At 39.5% G+C, this 18,500-nt stretch overlaps 1 protein-coding gene across 1 annotated transcript; it reads right to left on the bottom strand.

Annotated features, from left to right (window-relative positions):
- Positions 1-559: 559 nt before the first annotated feature.
- On the bottom strand, positions 560-18,123 carry LOC117294974 (delta-1-pyrroline-5-carboxylate synthase-like). Its single transcript, XM_033777531.1, has 15 exons — positions 17,928-18,123; positions 16,913-17,504; positions 16,445-16,582; positions 11,224-11,328; positions 10,388-10,540; positions 9,560-9,775; positions 8,853-9,062; positions 8,635-8,731; positions 7,903-8,123; positions 6,780-6,917; positions 5,732-5,927; positions 4,356-4,477; positions 3,582-3,768; positions 2,816-2,911; positions 560-1,959 (listed from the first exon to the last, which is right to left on the bottom strand). The coding sequence occupies exons 2-15, from the start codon at positions 17,252-17,254 to the stop codon at positions 1,790-1,792; spliced, it is 2,391 nt and encodes a 796-aa protein (XP_033633422.1). The 5' UTR covers positions 17,255-17,504; positions 17,928-18,123; the 3' UTR covers positions 560-1,789.
- Between the last annotated feature and the right edge of the window lie 377 nt (positions 18,124-18,500).

The raw sequence follows: 18,500 nt of genomic DNA, 5'->3' as shown, positions 1-18,500 counted from the left end.
TAAAGCCAGTTGAATGTTAAGCAAACTAATCTAAGCAATAACCAGTCGAGACAGCATAACAGCTCGGGTTGCCCATTTCTGTTGATCAACTTATCTACATTAGAGCCGACGAATGTGTGAAGCTAGAACCAACATTAAATTTGGCAGCTTAAGCTAACACACCCTGTTAAACCTATAACTTACACATAAAAACATTTGAAGCAGAGCAGTTTTGGCAACTTAATTTATAATTGATAGCACATTTTATGAGCGTCCCAAAAAACTCTGAAATATTTCTTGCAGGAAAACAGCCCTACTATGGGCGACCTATTGTATCGATACCTCTCATAACTAAACCTGGTTGGGATGTACTGAAGAACAACGCTGATTGGCTCACAAAGTGACCACTTCTCCTTTTCCCTTCATTAGTAGGTACAGACTTAAGTCCCCGTCACAAAGGCCCCGATAACAAGAACGAAAACGAGAACGATAAAAATGCACGCCCTCGATTGGTTGAATTGCTCCATGCAGAATACGCCCACGCTCATTCAACCAATCGAGGGCGTGCATTTTTATCGTTATCGTTTTCGTTCTCGTTATCGGGGCCTGTGTGACCGGGCCTTTAGTCTGAGTTTGAGGCTCGAGGATAACACCAGAGCGCCTTTGGATAATCCATTTACGCCGCGTAATCGAAATACTCATTGGCACCTTATCTCAGAATGCCAGCTCAATCCCTTCATCTATGTACAAGTATACAAATATTGACTGCAATTAGCAGTCACAAGGTGATCTCTAGAGTGTTCCATTGTCCATAGGCGTCAGGCCCTGCCCATGGGTGCGTTTGGTAAGCTTCCTCAGGGCGACCCCAGTGTGCTGATCTGAGTGAGCCCCTGACATAAGCTAATCAAGCGCAAACTTGCCCCAGCATTCACACCAATGGCTGCGTTAGAGTAGCTTCCACGGGTCGACCCAAGTATGCTCGTTCCGGTGAGACCCTGACATGAGCTAATCAAGCGCAAACTTGCCCCAGCATTCACACCAATGGCTGCGTTAGAGTAGCTTCCCTGGGTCGACCCAAGTATGCTCATCCGGGGGAGCCCCCGACATGAGCTAATGAATGCAAACTTCCCCCAGCATTCACACCAATGGTTGTGCTAGATTAGCTTCCCTTGGTCAACCCCTGTGTGCTCATCCGGGTGAGCCCCTAACGTGAGCTAAGTGACACAAACCTCTCCAGCATTCACACCAATGGCTGCGTTCCATTAGCTTTCCCTGGTAGACCCCCGTGCTCATCCGAGTGAGCCCCTGACAGGGGCTAATCAAACGCAATCTTCCCCCAGCATCCACACCAAATGGTTGCTTTCAATTAGCTTCCCTGGGTCGACCCTGGTGTACTCATCCGGGTGAGCCCCTGACATGAGCTAATTAAATGCAAACTTCCAAATTCCACATTCTTACCAAATTACTGGTCTTCGGGACAAACAAAGGTCACCTATAAACGTAAAGTTAATAGTCTTTTTTTTTTACGGGCTGGTGCAGCATTGTCTAGTTACAATGACTCAAATTAACTCATACCATGTGACATACTTTCAACCAATAGCTTGACACAATCTACTGGTCTTCGGGACAAACAAAGGTCACCAAGACACGTAAAATTAATAGTCTTTTTTTTTTACAGGCTGGTGCAGCATTGTCTTGTTACAATGACTCAAAATACCTCATACCATGTGACATACTTTCAACCAATAGCTTGACAGAATCTACGCAAAAGGGTGTTAAAAATCATCTCTATTTATTAATTGCAATGTCATCAGCTAGCTACCGGCAGGATTTCATGGCTGTATTTCTTAGATCCTTCCTCAGCATACTCCTGCACTGCGTCCCCCGAACCTTCCAAGATCCACTTTGTGGTGAGGAGGCCCTCAACGCCGACTGGCCCTCGCGCGTGGATGCGTGTCGTGCTTATACCCACTTCAGCACCTGAGTTGAAAAAAAAAATCCTGTTTACCCTCTCGTCGCCAAATTCTGTTGTCCTAACAACCCCTGTAGCCATACTATTAGTATACATTCTAACCCAATAGGCCTCTCTTAAGATTCATGCATGACGTCACCGTTCTAAACCCATACTAAGTACCAGCCACTCGATCCTAGTTGCAGTGGCTGCACCGATGGCCTCGTTTTGGGTTAGAATGGTGTCGTCATTCATGAATATTCAGAGAGGTGTATTGTCAATTTAACAAACTCTATTATTACCTTTAATTTTAGAGTATAAAAACAAGAAATGTTGTACTAATTCAATTTCATTCCATTAAGTTAAAAAATCATTGAGATCGGCCAATAAGTTCTTGATATCTGTTTCCTCAGTGTGTTCTTTAAACCTTAACATTTTTACGTACACGACCATATGGCAAGAGAACAAAATATGTAACAATGATTGTGACTGTTCATAGAGGCAAGAGTACACTGCCTTGGATCGGTCGAGTTGGTCTTTGAAAGCGTTTTGTAACCGTTTGTTATAAAATGCATATGGGTAGAAAGATGTAAAAGTAGAATACAATGATCCACACAAACATGCCTCGAAATCGCACAGTTTTCCTTTTACCTCGTCGACTAACACTGTCGGCCATTGACATGTATATACAGCCGACCATTTAGTTCGCAAAGTAAAAGGAAAACCGTACAATTTCGAGGCAAATTTGTGTGGATCATTGTATTCTACTTTTAAAACATCTTTCTAACCTTATGCATTTTATAACAAATGATACAAATGGTTTTTATAGACCAACTCGTCCGATCCAAGGCAGTTAGTGTTTCTTTAACAATCAATGATATTTACCTAGCCCAAATCTGTAGCCATCTGCAAACCTTGTGCTAGCATTGCGGAAAACACACGCACTGTCTACACCCATCATGAATCTCTGTGCAGTTTGAGCTGAAATGAAAGATTGAAACGATGGCTGGAAGTAAGCTTTTCATTCGTTTCTTTCACACGCTATCCAAAAGGAGAAATCCAGCTGTGATGAGTTGCCAGTCCGATGAAGCCACTAGGGTAGTGGTGAATCACCACTGACGAATCGAGTTTGTTCTCCATTTTCCATCATAATTTTGGAATTGGTAAAACACACATTTTACTCAAGTTATAATGGACATTCGGAACTAGTACAATACTGGCATCGTTAATAAGAGTCGACCTTTTAGACCAACATTCTCAACTCATTAAAGGCAGTGGACACTATTGGTATTTACTCAAAATAATTGTTACTTGGTAACGAGTAATTGGAAGCTGTTGATAGTATAAGACATTGTGAGAAACGGCTCCCTCTGAAGTAACCTAGTTTTCGAGAAAGAACAGTTTTTCCATGAATTTGATTTCGAGACCTCAGATTTAGAATTTTAGGTCTCGAAATCAAGCATCTGAAATCACACAACTTCGTGTGACAAGGGTGTTTTTTCTTTCATTATTATCTCGCAACTTCGACGACCGATTGAGCTCAAATTTTCACAGGTTTGTTATTTTGTGCATAAATGTTGAGATACACCAAGTGAGAAGACAGGTCTTTGACAATTACCAATAGTGTCCAGTGTATTTGGAAACTACTTACTATTGTCCGTGACGATCACATCCGTGTGTGCACTTCCAAACTTATGGATATGTTGAACAGCAGCATCGACATCATCGACTGTCTCCACTGCACACTCCAAACCACCGTACTCGATGCGCATACTCCGTGCCTCGGCGGGGCCAAGCTTCAACGATTTAGCGAGTCGAGGGCCAGGATAGATCCTTACCTGTAAAATGTAAAAAGTGAGCAGTCTAAATACATCTAATTCAAGATTTATTGTAGATTTGACATTGGCTAAACCAACTCCTGCATCATTCAAAAGCATTTTTTATGATAGAAACTCATAATTCTGCACACAAAAAATCAAGTCTTTGAATAAAACCAAGTCCATAAATTTGCTAAGCAAAACTATCTGAATATTAATTTTGGTTTTTACCCATACACCGATGTGTGTTAGCATTGTATACTCAGTACTTTCCCGAGTCCTGTGAAAAAATATCACAGGCATGTTACTCGGGTGTGATTCGAACCCAGGACCCTTGCAATTCTAGAGCAGTGTCTTACCAACTAGACTACCGAGGTTGCCCAGTAGCTAGAGGCAGTTTGAATCCTATGTTTTGGCAGCGGGTACCGCAACGATATAAGAGATGTTAAATTTGCATCGGGGATAAAGAATAATAATTTTGGTTTTTACCCATACACCGATGTGTGTTAGCACTGCATACTCAGTACTTTCCCGAGTCCTGTGAAAAAATATCACAGAATTATCTGCTTAGCAGCTTTATAACATTGGGCCATGGGCTCCCTTCTTACGTTTTCAGTCCTGAGCGTGTCCAGTAAGTCATCAAACAGCGGAGTGTGTCGTAGGTCGTTGTGAATGAGTAGCGTCTCCATGGCGTTGCAGGCCGCTGGGTAGTCACACTTTGAATCGCGTACTGATAATAATCAAAGAATTAAAGACTTTATAAATCAACTCGAACAAATACTTAAATAAAATTAAATAGATTCTTCCTTTTAAATAATATTGACACAATGTTCTTGAAAAATAAAAATACCCATAGCAGTTTAATATAAATACAATAATATAAACATTTTTTTTTAAATAAAGATTATTATTATTATTAAAAAGATTATTATAAAGATTATTATTATTATTATTATTATTTATTATTATTATTATTATTATTATGAATAAAGATAACTTTAAGCCTAAAAAACTAGTTAAAATTAAAATTGAATGACATAAGAGAAAGAATAAGAATCAATGAAAATACAAATGGATTCAAAATATGTAACTAATTGGATATATAAAAGGAGAGGCCACCACACAAAATAAGCAAATAATAACTGCAAATAAAAGTGGACGAAAGACAATATAAAATTTGTTATGTCACGGGTTATGAATTATCTTAATAACAACAATAACAAGAATAATAAAATGTAGTCTTCTAAAATGCACGAATCTACCAATAAGGTAGCTGATTAAACAAAAACAATTTAAGACACTTTGATTTAAAAAGAAATTGGAATTATGAGACCGAATTTATGTAGCACCTTCAGGTCTTACAAGGTGCAGAAGGGCACTCAGGGGTGGCCACTGCCAGAAACACTGGTTAACCAGGGAAAACCCCTTCTCTTTACTTAACGCAAAACACAGTTGGTAGAGTGCCGAGGGAGACCGATTGAACAAAATTAATCATGTTTAGATATGGGGGGCCATCATTACTGAAGTGCACTCTGGGGGAAATCTGTGCTGGGCAGCACAGCGTATTTTGCTCAGAGTGCTGGGTGAACTTTGTTCAGTTTTCGGCAGGCCTGCCCGGCACCGCCCACCGCGGCAACAATTCCAATAACAATGTAAATAGAAACCAGCATTCCAACATTATTATCCCTGGTCACTGTGCCATTGATTTCATTCCTTAAACCATTTCAGCTCCCTGGGGGAGTATACAGCCTGTGCAACAAATATGTGCTACTAAGCTTAATCAATCAAGAACCGTCTGTGCCCTCGCAGGTACCCATTTACCCCTCGGTGGAGAGAAGCAATAATAGCCAAGTGTCTCGCTCAGGGACTCAAGTATCATGACCGAGTCTCCAACCCACACTCTGCTGAACACAAACACAAGAGCTTGAGTTCGGCCACGACACCCTACAACACTGGTTTCAAGTCCTATTTAAAAGTCAATTACCTATTTTGATGGCCATCTGTGGGTCTACCTCCTTGTCGATGAAGACGTGGCATATCCCCTCGCTGTGACCTAAGACTGGGATTCCTTGGCTCTCCTGTTGTATCTTCTGGACCATCTCCTTGGACCCCCTGGGGATGACCAGGTCGATCAGACCCTCCAGCTTCAACAGGTCACTCACCTGCTCTCGTGTGTTGATCTGAAGTGGGCCGAGAAATTACAATAATAATAAGAATATTGTAATAATTGTGTTGTATTGTAATAATAATCTAGAAGATGGAAATTTACATCGGGGATGAAGAATATTAATTCTTATTTTACCCATATAGGGATCGAACTGCCTCTAGCTAGCAGGCAATCTCAGTGGTCTAGTTGGTAAGACACTGCTCTAGAATTGCAATGGTTGTGGGTTTGAATTCCACCCGAGAAAAATGCCTGTGATTTTGTTCAAAGAGCTCGGGAAAGTGGACACTATTAGTAATTACTCAAAATAATTATTAGCATAAACCAGACTTGGTAACAAGTAATGGGGAGAGGTTGATAGTACAAAACATTGTGAGAAACGGCTCCCTCTGAAGTGACGCAGTTTTTGAGAAAGAAGTAATTTTCCACAAATTTGATTTTGAGACCTCAGATTTAGAATTTGAGGTCTCAAAATCAAGCATCTGAAAGCACCAAACTTCGTGTGACAAGGGTGTTTTTACTTTCATTATTATCTCGCAACTTCGACGACCGATTGAGCTCAAATTTTCACAGGTTAGTTATTGTATGCATATGTTGAGAAACACCAACTGAGAAGGCTAGTCTTTGACAATTACCAATGGTGTCAACTGCCTTTAAAGAGCACTAAATATGTAAGTTTTTAAGTGCTGTAACTAGATTGACAAATGGGTTTAATTAATGGTTTAAAAGTGTCCAATGAAGAAGCTGTTTGAATGCGGGTGGGTAGCTTGTGCCAAAGTGTTGGAGCTTTGACTAAAAAAGCGTGATCACCATAGTTTTGTTTACATCGATCCCAGAACACAGGGTTAAATTCCATGTTATAACTCACCAATGCTACGGCATCTTTAGCCCCGTACATCTCCAATGCTTCAGTGACCAGACCTTGAAGACACTCGTTGGTCATTGAAGCTTCCTTGCCTCCTTTTAGTAGTAACCCATTGGCACTACTGATTGCTAAAGCTGCGACCTGTGGAATCAATACACTAAAATAGTTAATAGAGGGAACCCAAGAGCGCCCTCAGTGTTCAAGCTTGCCTCCTTTCAGTAGTAACCCATTGGCACTACTGATTGCTAAAGCTGCCACCTGTGGAATCAATAAACAACAAATCGCTTAACGTACAAAACACAGATGCGGCCTCAGTGTTCTTTTGTGATTAGCTCTGGCCATGCTCAAATACTATTCAACAGGGAGGGATTGGATGAGTATCATCGTCCTGTTACCGAGTCATAATTTATTGACTTGTGCAATTCATAATCATAGACGTTAAACCAATGTTTAAGACATAAGACATAAGAAACTTTATTACTCTCCAATAAGAAGAAATTACATAGCTCGTAAAAAAAGGAACAAAAGGCAGATACATATATTGTGCAAGAAACAGAGCACAAGGTTTTAAGAATAAAATCCATACACACCAAGTCATGCCATGTACACAACAAGATTAAAATATAATGAATTATTTATATATAAAAAAATACATGCAAATATTTTGAATCAGAACTCATCTTTGTTTGAGAGAAAATTGCTGTTGCCAGCTTGGTGTTGTGTCCCCTTCTTGACGGGAAGATCATTATTATTATTATTATTATTATTTATTCGGCCATTTCACAAAGAAAAATAAGACTACATGAAATTGCAAATAAGATTATAGTAATAGGAAAGAAAAAAGGGGGAAAAAATATGTTGAACCGAACTACATGAAGGCATACATGCTGTTAATGGCAACTAAAGCACTGGTCCTGAATGAAGAAGACTGATATAAAGGTTTGTGAAGAAGACTGACATAAAGGTTTGGATACAACAAGAAACATGTGAAGAATAGATGAGAGAGTAGGGTAGATTGGGAAAGGACAGGAAAACAGGGTGATAGGGGTTAAGAGCAGGGAACTAGGGACAGAGACAACCCATTTCAAGCTGGCGAAGACAACGATAAAATAAACATCTAAACTACCTGAGGAAGACAGTCCGGGCGAGACTCAAAGATGACCATAAGAACTCCTATGGGTACCGTTATCTGCCTCAGTATCATCCCCTCAGCGATCAACGTCCTCTTCAATTCTCGACCGACGTTGTCGTGGGACGTCGAAGCTATTTGTTTCAGTCCGTCGGAGAGGCTGCGCAACTTGGACCCTGTCATTGCTAAGCGTGCTAGCATGGGGCCGGACATCTGAGCTGGAATACAAAAAGATTCATAAAAGATGATCGTGTGACGAGTTAACTTCTGTGTGACGAATTCACCCACCCTGGTTTTTAATAAAAGGAATAAAAGAGTGACTACGAGGTCTTAAACGGTCAAGTTGCAACAAATTTAAACAGCGAATTAAAACTGGTCTGGTTTGTGGCAGCGTCATGTTTAAAACCTGCTGTTTTTAAAAGGGTTTCACATGGCCCCATAAGACCAAGTCACTTCTCTTGCATTCCTATTCATAAATGCCTATTTATTAAGCGTTAAGATTATTAAGCGTGAGAATGTAGGGAAATCTGTAAAACCTTTCTGTTTTGTGGGCAATAATTTACAATTTCTGTAACACTCCCCGGCTTCATTTCACCTTGAAGGCAATGTAAACGGTGCATGTGCGAGGGTGCTGATAGATTTTACACAACTCAGCCATTCATGCCTTCCTGTAGAACGTAGAAGCGCAACATCTTTCTGTCTTCCATTGGTGCTTATAATAATACTTACTCATTCTTGCTACATCCATATCTTGTTTATTAGCGGCTAGTATTTCATCTGATCGCTCCACCAGTAGGTTGGCCAACTTGTTGATTATGTCCGCTCTCTGCGTATGAAACGTAAAAAACATATTCAGACATGCACCTTTCTAATTGTCAAAAGAGGAAATGGCCGGCCACACTTAACAGATGTACAGCTATGACATGTATGACAGTGAAGCCACCAACCTCGTCAGCAGTAAGTGATTGAAGAAGTCTTCCCCCGTCTCTTGCCTTAGTTGCTTGCAGGTCCGGGGCGGGACCAGTCGGCTTCGTCTCGCTGAAGAAGGTTCCGACCTTACGACCTTTGACCACGTCTAAAATGACCTGTCCGTCACTCATGCCGTTGGCGATGACAACAGCAATGCCGCGTTCTAGAGCCCAATTGGCTGCCTTAACCTGTGATCAAAATATGATACAATAAGAACAACAATAAAATAACACTCCTGACGAAGATTACAGCAAGCTAGTCGAAACGTTGAGACCAATTCAAGAACTCACTCCAAAGTCAAAAACCTAATAAAATCCATTAAAGCTAAGGTAATGTCATCGTCTTTTCTCTACCTTCCGCTCAGGTAGTAGTTGAAAAGCAGTACAGGTTTTTTTCAAAACTGAGAAGTCCGAAAATTGCAAAAAAATTCAGATAACACGTAAAGAGCATTGGGATGTAATTAGTGTTTTGCTGTGACCTTTGACCTCAAAATTGTATTTTAAAATAGCACTTGCCATCAAACAGCCTTTACTCTTAATGTTGGCCGCCCTCAAACTTCAACAAAACTTGGTGTGGGGCATGCGAAAACACCAAACCCTAAACCCATCACCAAACAAATACTTCCCTTCTATACAATTGAAATGTTTAAAATAACTATTTTTTATTTTTTTTTTAAATCTCTTACCTTTGATTCCATTCCTCCGAGACCCACTCGGGAGATTCCTCCGAAGACGATGTTCGCTGTGTCGCCAGGGTACACCGTGTCAAGTAGCCTGGAGCCCTCCTGGTCCGGCGGAGTATTAAAAATGCCATTCACATCGGATAGCAACAACAGCAGGTCTGCATTCATCTCAGCTGCAAGTCTGGCAGCCAGGCTATCATTGTCTTTGATACTGATAACCTTTGGAGAAGAAGAAAACAAAAAGAAAAAGTTAAGAGATTTCAATCTAAAAAGAACAAAATTCTTTCAATCTTGAAGTCTTTAAGACACTGAACACTATTGGTAAATGTCAAAGACCAGTCCTCTCACTTAGTGTATCTCAACATGCATAAAATAACAAACCTGTGAACATTTGAGCTCAATTCGGTCATCAAAGTTGTTAGATAATTCGAGACCTCAAAATCTAGATCTGAGGTATCAAAATCAAATTCGTGGAAAATTACTTCTTTCTCGAAAACTAACATCACTTCAGAGGGAGCCATTTCTCACAATGTTTTATACTATCAACCTCTCCCCATTACTCGTTACCAAGTAAGGCTTTACGCTAATAATTATTTTGAGTAATTACCAACAGTGTCCTTGTTATATACACGTGTATGTAATCTCAAGTAATACAGTTCTAGATAGATGAATTCAACACAACACTTCTTTATTCAGCCTTCGTAATTCTTACATATTCCAACATGGCGTTCTGTTCCACAGCCGTCACAAGAGGGCGCTATTACATTTTCATGAACACAACAGTCCTCTGCCTTTTAAGTGTTTGGGTAGGGAAATCTTTTTGTGTCTTACCCCTTGCAGGTCCTTGTCAGGTTCTGGCGGTGGAGCAACTACATCATTAGCATTGAGGATTGGAATGATGTTCATCCGAAGCAACTCGTTCAACGTACCTCGTAGGTTATTGCGGGAATAATCATGGTAGAAGTCTGGCTTGGTCACCAACACCTGGTGAGAAGAGATGATCGTAATATAAGATGTTAAATTTGCATCGGGGATAAAGAATATTAATTTTGTTTCTTACCCATACACCGATGTGTGTTAGCATTGTATACTCAGTACTTTCCCGAGTACTGTGAAAAAATACCACAAGCATATCACTCGGTAGGATTCGAACCCACGAACCTTGCAATTCTAGAGCAGTGTCTTACCAACTAGACTACCGAGGTTGCCCGGTAGCTAGAGGCAGTTCGAATCCTATGTTTTGGCAGCGGGTACCGCAACGAATAATGACATGAAAATAACATAAGTTCAATCTCAACAATCTCAAACATGCCCTTTTTGAATTCTGACCAGCAAGATGATTGAGTAAACATTACTAACTGTACATTGTGACGAAAGCAAAATCAGTTGTGAGAACGAGGTTAAAATAGTGTGACTCGTTGTTACTCTAAATAATACTACGTTATGTCAAGATCTTAATTACAGCTTTGTGTAGAGAGGGCCATTAAACTATTTGAACACAGAGCTTTTACTCTCGACTACCGAGGTTGCCCGGTAGCTAGAGGCAGTTCGAATATTATGTTTCGGGCAGCGGGTACCGCAAATTTAACATCTCTTATGTCGTTGCGGTACCCGCTGCAAAAACATAGGATTCGAACTGCTTCTAGTTCAAATTAATTTACACCAACCTGAGCAGTAGTCAATCCATACTGCGAGAACATGGCTTCATATAGAGACATTAGCCCACTCTGACCAGCTGCTGCACACGCACGGGAATCAAGCAATAAGTTTCCCTGTAAGATAGAGAGGGTGAAACAGAAAGAAAACTGTCAAAATATTCAAATTAATAATCATGAGGCGGTACCTAAATAGCCAACAAAATATAGACAAAATACGCACAGAAAGTAAATGTGTGCTCACTTGCTCAAAAAGTCGCAAATGATTGTCATTGCGGTGTAGTGGCTACTGTTAAAGGAACACGTTGCCTTGGATCGGTCGAGTTGGTCTTTGAAAAGCGTTTGTAACCGTTTGTTATAAAATGCATATATGATTAGAAAGATATTTTAAAAGTAGAATATAATGATCCACACAAGTATCACTCGGAATTGCGTGGTTTTCCTTTTACCTCGTCGACAAACACGGTCGGCCATTTACCTATGGGAGTCAAGTTTTTGACTCCCATGATTGGTGACCGTGTTAGTTCGCAAAGTAAAAGGAAAACCACGCAATTTCGAGGCAAATGTGTGTGTGGATCATTGTATTCTACTTTTAAAACATCTTTCTAACCATATTGCATTATATAACAAACGGGTCCAACGCTTTTCAAAGACCAACTCGACCGATCCGAGGCAACGTGTTCCTTAAACTACAGCCCCAAATAAATGGGGAGAGCAGTATAATCGCACCGCCACAAACTTAGTACTTTTATGAGCAGGGAATTCTATACAAACAAGTTCCTGAAAATCGGGTACAAATGGTGAAACTGTCAACCACACTTCAATCAATGTAATATCCCTTGATTTGGCAAGTACACCAAAAGAGAATCTACACAAAACACTAGCGCCCTCAGGAAATGCATTTTGGCTATCACTTATATTTAAGACACCCCACAGTAGGAGAAATAAAATTTCCTTCTGCCATCTCTAAATCAAAATAAGTAGGACATTCGAACCAAAGTCTTGTGGAAACACACAGGACAATAGGTGCACTGATTGCAATCAAAAAGGTGTCCACTTTTGTCGAGGACATTACAGTTTTACACATTAGGGTGGGGGTGAATAGGTATAACATTTAAACCAGGGACCTGTAACAAAAGAGCACAATAGGGGGTCTACGGTTCGTTCGGGAAAGGTACATAATTGGAAAACAGGTACAAAACCAATGGGAGCTGTTGCAAACAAGTTTGAGTATACGGGGGGGGGGGGGGGGGGGGGAGTGTAAATCTAAACCTGGATGATGCAAGACTCAACAAATTGCTTGATTGCTGAATCAGCAGTGATCTGAACAATCTACTGAGGAGAGGTATTGACCTTCAATGGTTCAAGGCACCTCCAACACTATGTGCTATGTGTGACAGCTGTTACCAGTGGAGCATACTGAACAGAGAACATCAAGCTATGTAAGACAATGATTACACTAGAAGCTACTACACCAAAAATGTCAAAAAAAATCAACAAAATAATTAACCTGTCCTGACATAATCCACAATTCGGAAAGCAATTTGGAAAGGATTTGGAGTGGATTTTAACAGGCATGCTATGGATTAACATTTTAGACAAATTGTCTTTGTTCAACCCAAACTTAATTTAAAAAAATTAAAACAATTTGGTAAGGATTTGAACCTTCAAGCTCTTCAACTGTCTTCATTATACAATCAATTTCAATATAATTTTTTGTATATTGTATTTGATCAAATTTCTATAAATAACATCCAAATCAGTTTTCTAAAAGCTTGAACGGACCGCTTAATGTCAACTACAATCCCGATAACAACTTCCTACACAAAAGCAGAATAAATATTTCCTTGACGTTTGGGGTCTGAGTTTATAAAAACGAATCAATCGGATCAATATCTGCACCCCGCGGTGCTTTCTCAGTTCATGCTCCCAGTTCCAGAGTAAATTATTCCGGCAAAAAAAAAAACAGTCTGAAATAATGGATTCCTTGATTCTGTATTAAAGAGATGGTATTTGTACATGTACATTTAGAAGTCATTTTTAAAACATGTGCCAATTAAATCTTTTGGTTAGAAACCTACAGCAGCATTTAAAGGAACACGTTGCCTTGGATCGGACGAGTTGGTCTTTAAAAAGTATTTGTAACCGTCTGTTATAAAATGCATGGTTAGAAAGATGTTTAAAAAGTAGAATACAATGATCCACACACATTTGCCTCGAAATAGCGTGGTTTTCATTTTACTTTGCGAACTAACACGGTCGGCCATTTATTTGACTCTGATAAATGGCCGACCGTTTTTGTCGACGAGGTAAAAGGAAAACCACGCAATTTCGAGTGATACTTGTGCGGAGCATTATATTGTACTTTTAAAATATCTTTCTAATCAATGCATTCTATCACAAATGGATACATACGCTTTTCAAAGCCCAACTCGACTGATCCAAGGCAACATATTCCTTTAATAGTACCGTATAAAGCATTTTAAGAAATATTTCACTTTGCAGTAATGTGGTTTAAATATAAAAAGATTACATCTCAGAATCGTTATCCTGTAATGTGTAATAAAATAAAAGCCGCTGTAAGCTCCTAACCAAAAGTTTTGATTGCCAGTAATTTGAAGAATGATTACCAAATATAAACCTTCCCTTTAAACTCTCTATAGTATTTTCTCATTTTGATTGAGGCCACTTCAAGGTGTGGGCTACGTATATATTTTTGTCCAGAGGCCGTTGCCACCTACTCCTGGGGCTGAAACAGGGGAATAAAAATGTTAAGCTACATACAGTCTAAGCACTGCAGTCTAGCAGATTTTCACCCATAATCAAGTCCCTGCATTTAAAGCCATTGGACACTTTTAGTGAACAGTATTGTCCAAAGGCCCACACTTCATGTATCACAACTGATATAAAAAAATAACAAGCCTGTGAAAATTTAGGCTCAATCGGTCATCGGAGTCGGGAGAAAATAACGGGAAAACCCACTCCTGTTTTCGCACGTTTCGCCATGTCATGACATGTGTTTAAAATAAATCTGTAATTCTCGAGAACTGATAATTGTTTTAATGTTTTCTCGAAAAGCAAAGCATTTCATGGAATCATATTTCAAGAGAAGTCTTTCACCATTACTTTCTGTAAACCCAGTAAATTATTTGTAAATCTGTGAACTTTTTTTTTCTTCAGTACAAGCACTGCAGTCTAGCAGATTTTCACCCATAATCAAGTCCCTGCATTTAACAAGACTCATTATCCACACACTGAGAAACTGACCAAGCTGCACAGATTGATCCATTTCTCCTTCTACCTAATTGTATTCTTTTTATTCCAATGCAGTAGGCTCTTGAAAGCTTTTGACAAGCCAGCAACGTGGCACGTCTGTACCCACATACAAGCAATAATGAAAGGCCCGGCCAACTCCCAAAGGTGTCTGATTACAGTCCAAGAGAAATCCATAACTTGCCCAAGGAACGGGATAATGAGTTTACCAATTTCAACCTGTGTTATAAATGGCAAGCTAACATCGTTGTCTCAAAAGCTTGTCAATTTAATGTATGTTGAAACACCCACATTAAAAATTTGATCAGATAAAAAAATATGTATGAAAAAAAAAAAAAAAACACACTTATAGTTTGAGGAAGAAAGAAGGATGGCAACGACCAGAATCAATCTTTCTTTCCTAAGATGATTCTATTTTATTTGTTAACTTTGTACAATATACATATTTTTTTTATAGGCTATTTGAATATTTTTAGTTGTGGATTATCCTTGTCCTGTAATTGGCAGCTCGTCCGCTGTTGGTTTGGTCAATAAATATATAAAATGAGAAACAAATTATCCACACTTTTTCACATTTGAGCCGTTTTTATTGAAACAATTTGAGAGAAGATTGTGCTCATTCTGGTCCAGGCATAATACTTAAAAGACGGAGGCAACGGAAGCGATTTCCTCCATGCCCCCTGGTTATTGCCTTGGTGCCCTTGAAATGCTCCAGTAGAAATGTACAATTTCCTCATAGGGTGCCCTTTACCAAAGGAGAAAATGCCTTGGTGCCCTTGCCCTTTCAAAAACGAAGCATACAGGCCTGGTGGTCTTATTGCTAATACTTCAATACTCAAAAGAATTTAAAGATATTTGTATTGGTTTAAATAAGAAATAACTGAGAGATCATTATTTAAAAAAAAACAAGAACGCTGGACTTGCTTAGTGATAGTGAACTGGCCCATAGCTAAAATCGATGAGCACCAAGCCTGCTGCCTTCTAGTGTAAATTTTGAGTCCCATCTATTGTCACATCTCGGCATAATGCACATCATCAAAAGAAGCCAATTTTTCTTATCAGATTTGTTTTTCTAAAAAGCCTTATGCTCAGGGCATGCTAAATGCAATGCATCCTGCCGAACTCAATAGCAGCGCCTGCCGTTGGTCTGAACCTTTTGTGCCAAACAGAATCGTACTTCATCATTGCTTTTGAAGAAACGTTAATTAAAGAATTTTGATGTGGGTAGACTGTAATGTGTCACTGTCAGGGTTTTAAGCACTTTGATGGTCATATTTAAGAACCCATGGATATTATTATTATATAAAAATCACCGGCCAGGTTTTTTTTATAATAGGTTTTGTGATAACATTTCATAACATTAGTTATCTTTAAAAAAAAACGTTTAAAATTCCTTGTAAAGAATTAAGACAAACACTTTTTATCGGCTAATTTCAATGATTTTGTTATAATATGAATGGAAATTCAATGAGTAAGACATTTTTTTCTTATTATCCAGCTCTAAATACAAATCTCCAAGGTAATGTCTGAGTTTTAAAAATTTAACTTTTTGTACCAAAACTTTCTGTTGTGTCATTTAAAATGTTGTGTGCTTTAACACTTGAATGGCTACAAAATCTGAGCACCAGTTGTGTCAAAAGAATTTGCGGTTCAAATCTCGCTCTTGTAAATTTTTCTTTCTTCAAACCAATTAAAACAAGTTAACAATGAGATGGGTTAATAGACCAAACATACACAGTCTTAACATCAAAAGTAGGCGACAATTTGTATTAAGCAAAGCCTGGCTCATACTTCCTGCATGGCTGCTCTCGCAGCAAAAGTTTCGCAGGAGTGTTCAACTGTTATTTGTGGCGTCAAATTTCTTATCGCATTTGCATTCACAGGAAGTGTGAACCAGGCTTAACTGTGAAAGAAAATCAAGAAAGAAAACAAAACTAAATTGGTGATGAAAATTACTTACTTTTTCCTGATTGGGTATGAGTGTTTCTCGCATACTTTGAGATAAAATGACTTCATGTCTGAGACGCTGTTTGCCGAATGCCACAGCACCACTTGTTACCAACATCACCTGCTTGCCACTCTGCTGGAGCTCTGATACCTGAGAAATGACAAAAGGACAATAAAAAACACTTAGAAATGTGCTGGTTTGGGGTTCGAATCCCACCCATGAAATGTAGTTGCATTTTATGGACACAGCACCAATTCACTTTTATCCACTTTTTGCATGGAAGAAAAGAGGCACGTCTAAAAGAAAACTTTTTCAGTCGAAATTTACACAATTTTGCACAATAAGCATTTCAAATGCACCAAGGCAATCGTATTCATTGCCTCCATGAAGTATCATGCCTGGTTATGTAAGGTGATTGCTCGTAAACACGAAAATTAATTTAAGACTCTCAAGTGATTTAATTTGGTAAGAAGTTTATACCTGTTCAATAATGGAGGCCAGTCTTCCCAATGCCAAACCACACTCGTCATCTCTTGTGATCACGGCACTTCCCAACTTCAGAACAATCCGTCTGCAATTCTTGAGATCCGACCGGTATGCTGTCCTTATCTTCTGCATCTTAGAAGTGGATATTTCCCTGATTTTGCCGACCATGGGATCATCTTTGGCTGAGGGTTTATTTTGAGGAGTCCACAGGGCTCTACAGAGCTTTGGCTTCATTAGGGATTTAGAGTGATACAAGGAAATAGTCGTTTTGAGTCCTTTACTCAGTTTATGGTGGGATGAACATCCGATTCTTACAAGTCGACTAAGACCTGCCATGGTTGGAGGAGCTTTCCAACGATGACGTAGATTGCAGGTCTTTCTGATTGGTTAAGATTCTATGATGTGCGGGGAGGCTGTAACATAGAGCAAGGAGAAGGCAGCGCCAACAGAGGAACTGTCACAGTCTTTGATGATCCAGCGACTTCTCTCCACAAAAATCCTCAGGAAGAGAGACTTAACATCTGGCTGAAGATTTACATTTAAGGATCTTTTTGTTTGTCATGCGTAGTCAAAAATGAAACATCACCTGTATGTGTAAAGGGAATGACAACAATGAGTAATGACAGTTTAAACCACTACAAAATAAACCCCTAAATATAATATTAATAAAGTCATAACAAGTTTTTCAGTTACATTTTGCTTCACAATCCTATCTTTCTTTAGATAAATTTGATGTGAACTTTTTCATGAGACTACACACTATACAAGTAAATCGTCAATCATCAATGCCACTGTCCTGATACACTGTGTAGACTCAGCGATTGTCAATATATTGACTTTACTGATTGTTTTTGAGATGATAACAAAAATACAAACATACAAAAAGTAAGACAAACCTGAAACTTTTCAATAACAAGAAACTAGAAACATACAGCCATCTCGTCTGGCCATTCTGTAAACACAAACAAAATAACAACACCATGTAAAAAAAATTATTAAACGAGCTCACCACAGAAATCAGAATAGAGAAAAACAAGCATACGTTTTGACATCTGGCACGGACAGCACGACGTGAAGACCGGATCGAAGCGATAAAGCGCGCCGACTACACAGCAGAAATCCCCGCCGGGGACAGTTCACATTATGCTGCAGTCTCTCCGTTTCATCCCAACTCTAGAATTGTCCCAATTGTAGTTGGGACCAGTCCCAACTTGAGTGTTAGTTGGGACGGCCCAACTACAGTTGGTTCCAGAGAGAGCTGTAACCAACTAGTCTTGGCAAGAAGACCTTCTTGTGTTGATTTGTCACAATTTTACTAACGTAAAGGGCGCTATCACTCACGAACAACTCTCACGACACAACGCTCCACAGACCTTATCGCAAATACCAATGCGCAAGCGCAGACTGTTGAATGAGGTGCATTGTGGGATATATATGGTTCAAATTTGGATACCAGCTAGACCACAATGCACCTAATTCCAAGCTTTACGCGCGCGCGCCCCAGTATTTGCGAAAAGGTCTGGAGTGATAGCGCCCTCCACGTTGGGTAAGATTGTGACAAATTAACACGAGTCAAGACTAC

This window comes from Asterias rubens, chromosome 9, assembly GCF_902459465.1.
Source record: "Asterias rubens chromosome 9, eAstRub1.3, whole genome shotgun sequence".
NCBI lineage: Eukaryota > Metazoa > Echinodermata > Asteroidea > Forcipulatida > Asteriidae > Asterias > Asterias rubens.
This window is presented reverse-complemented; position numbering and strand designations above follow the sequence as displayed.

Coding starts and splice junctions, on each gene's coding strand:
- LOC117294974 (XM_033777531.1), bottom strand. CDS start 17,254: ATGGCAGGTCTTAGTCGACTTGTAAGAATCGGATGTTCATCCCACCAT. Junction 3,769..4,355: donor ACACGCTCAGGACTGAAAAC/GTAAGAAGGGAG, acceptor TACATTTTACAG/GTAAGGATCTATCCTGGCCC. Junction 1,960..2,815: donor TGGCTACAGATTTGGGCTAG/GTAAATATCATT, acceptor TTTTCAACTCAG/GTGCTGAAGTGGGTATAAGC.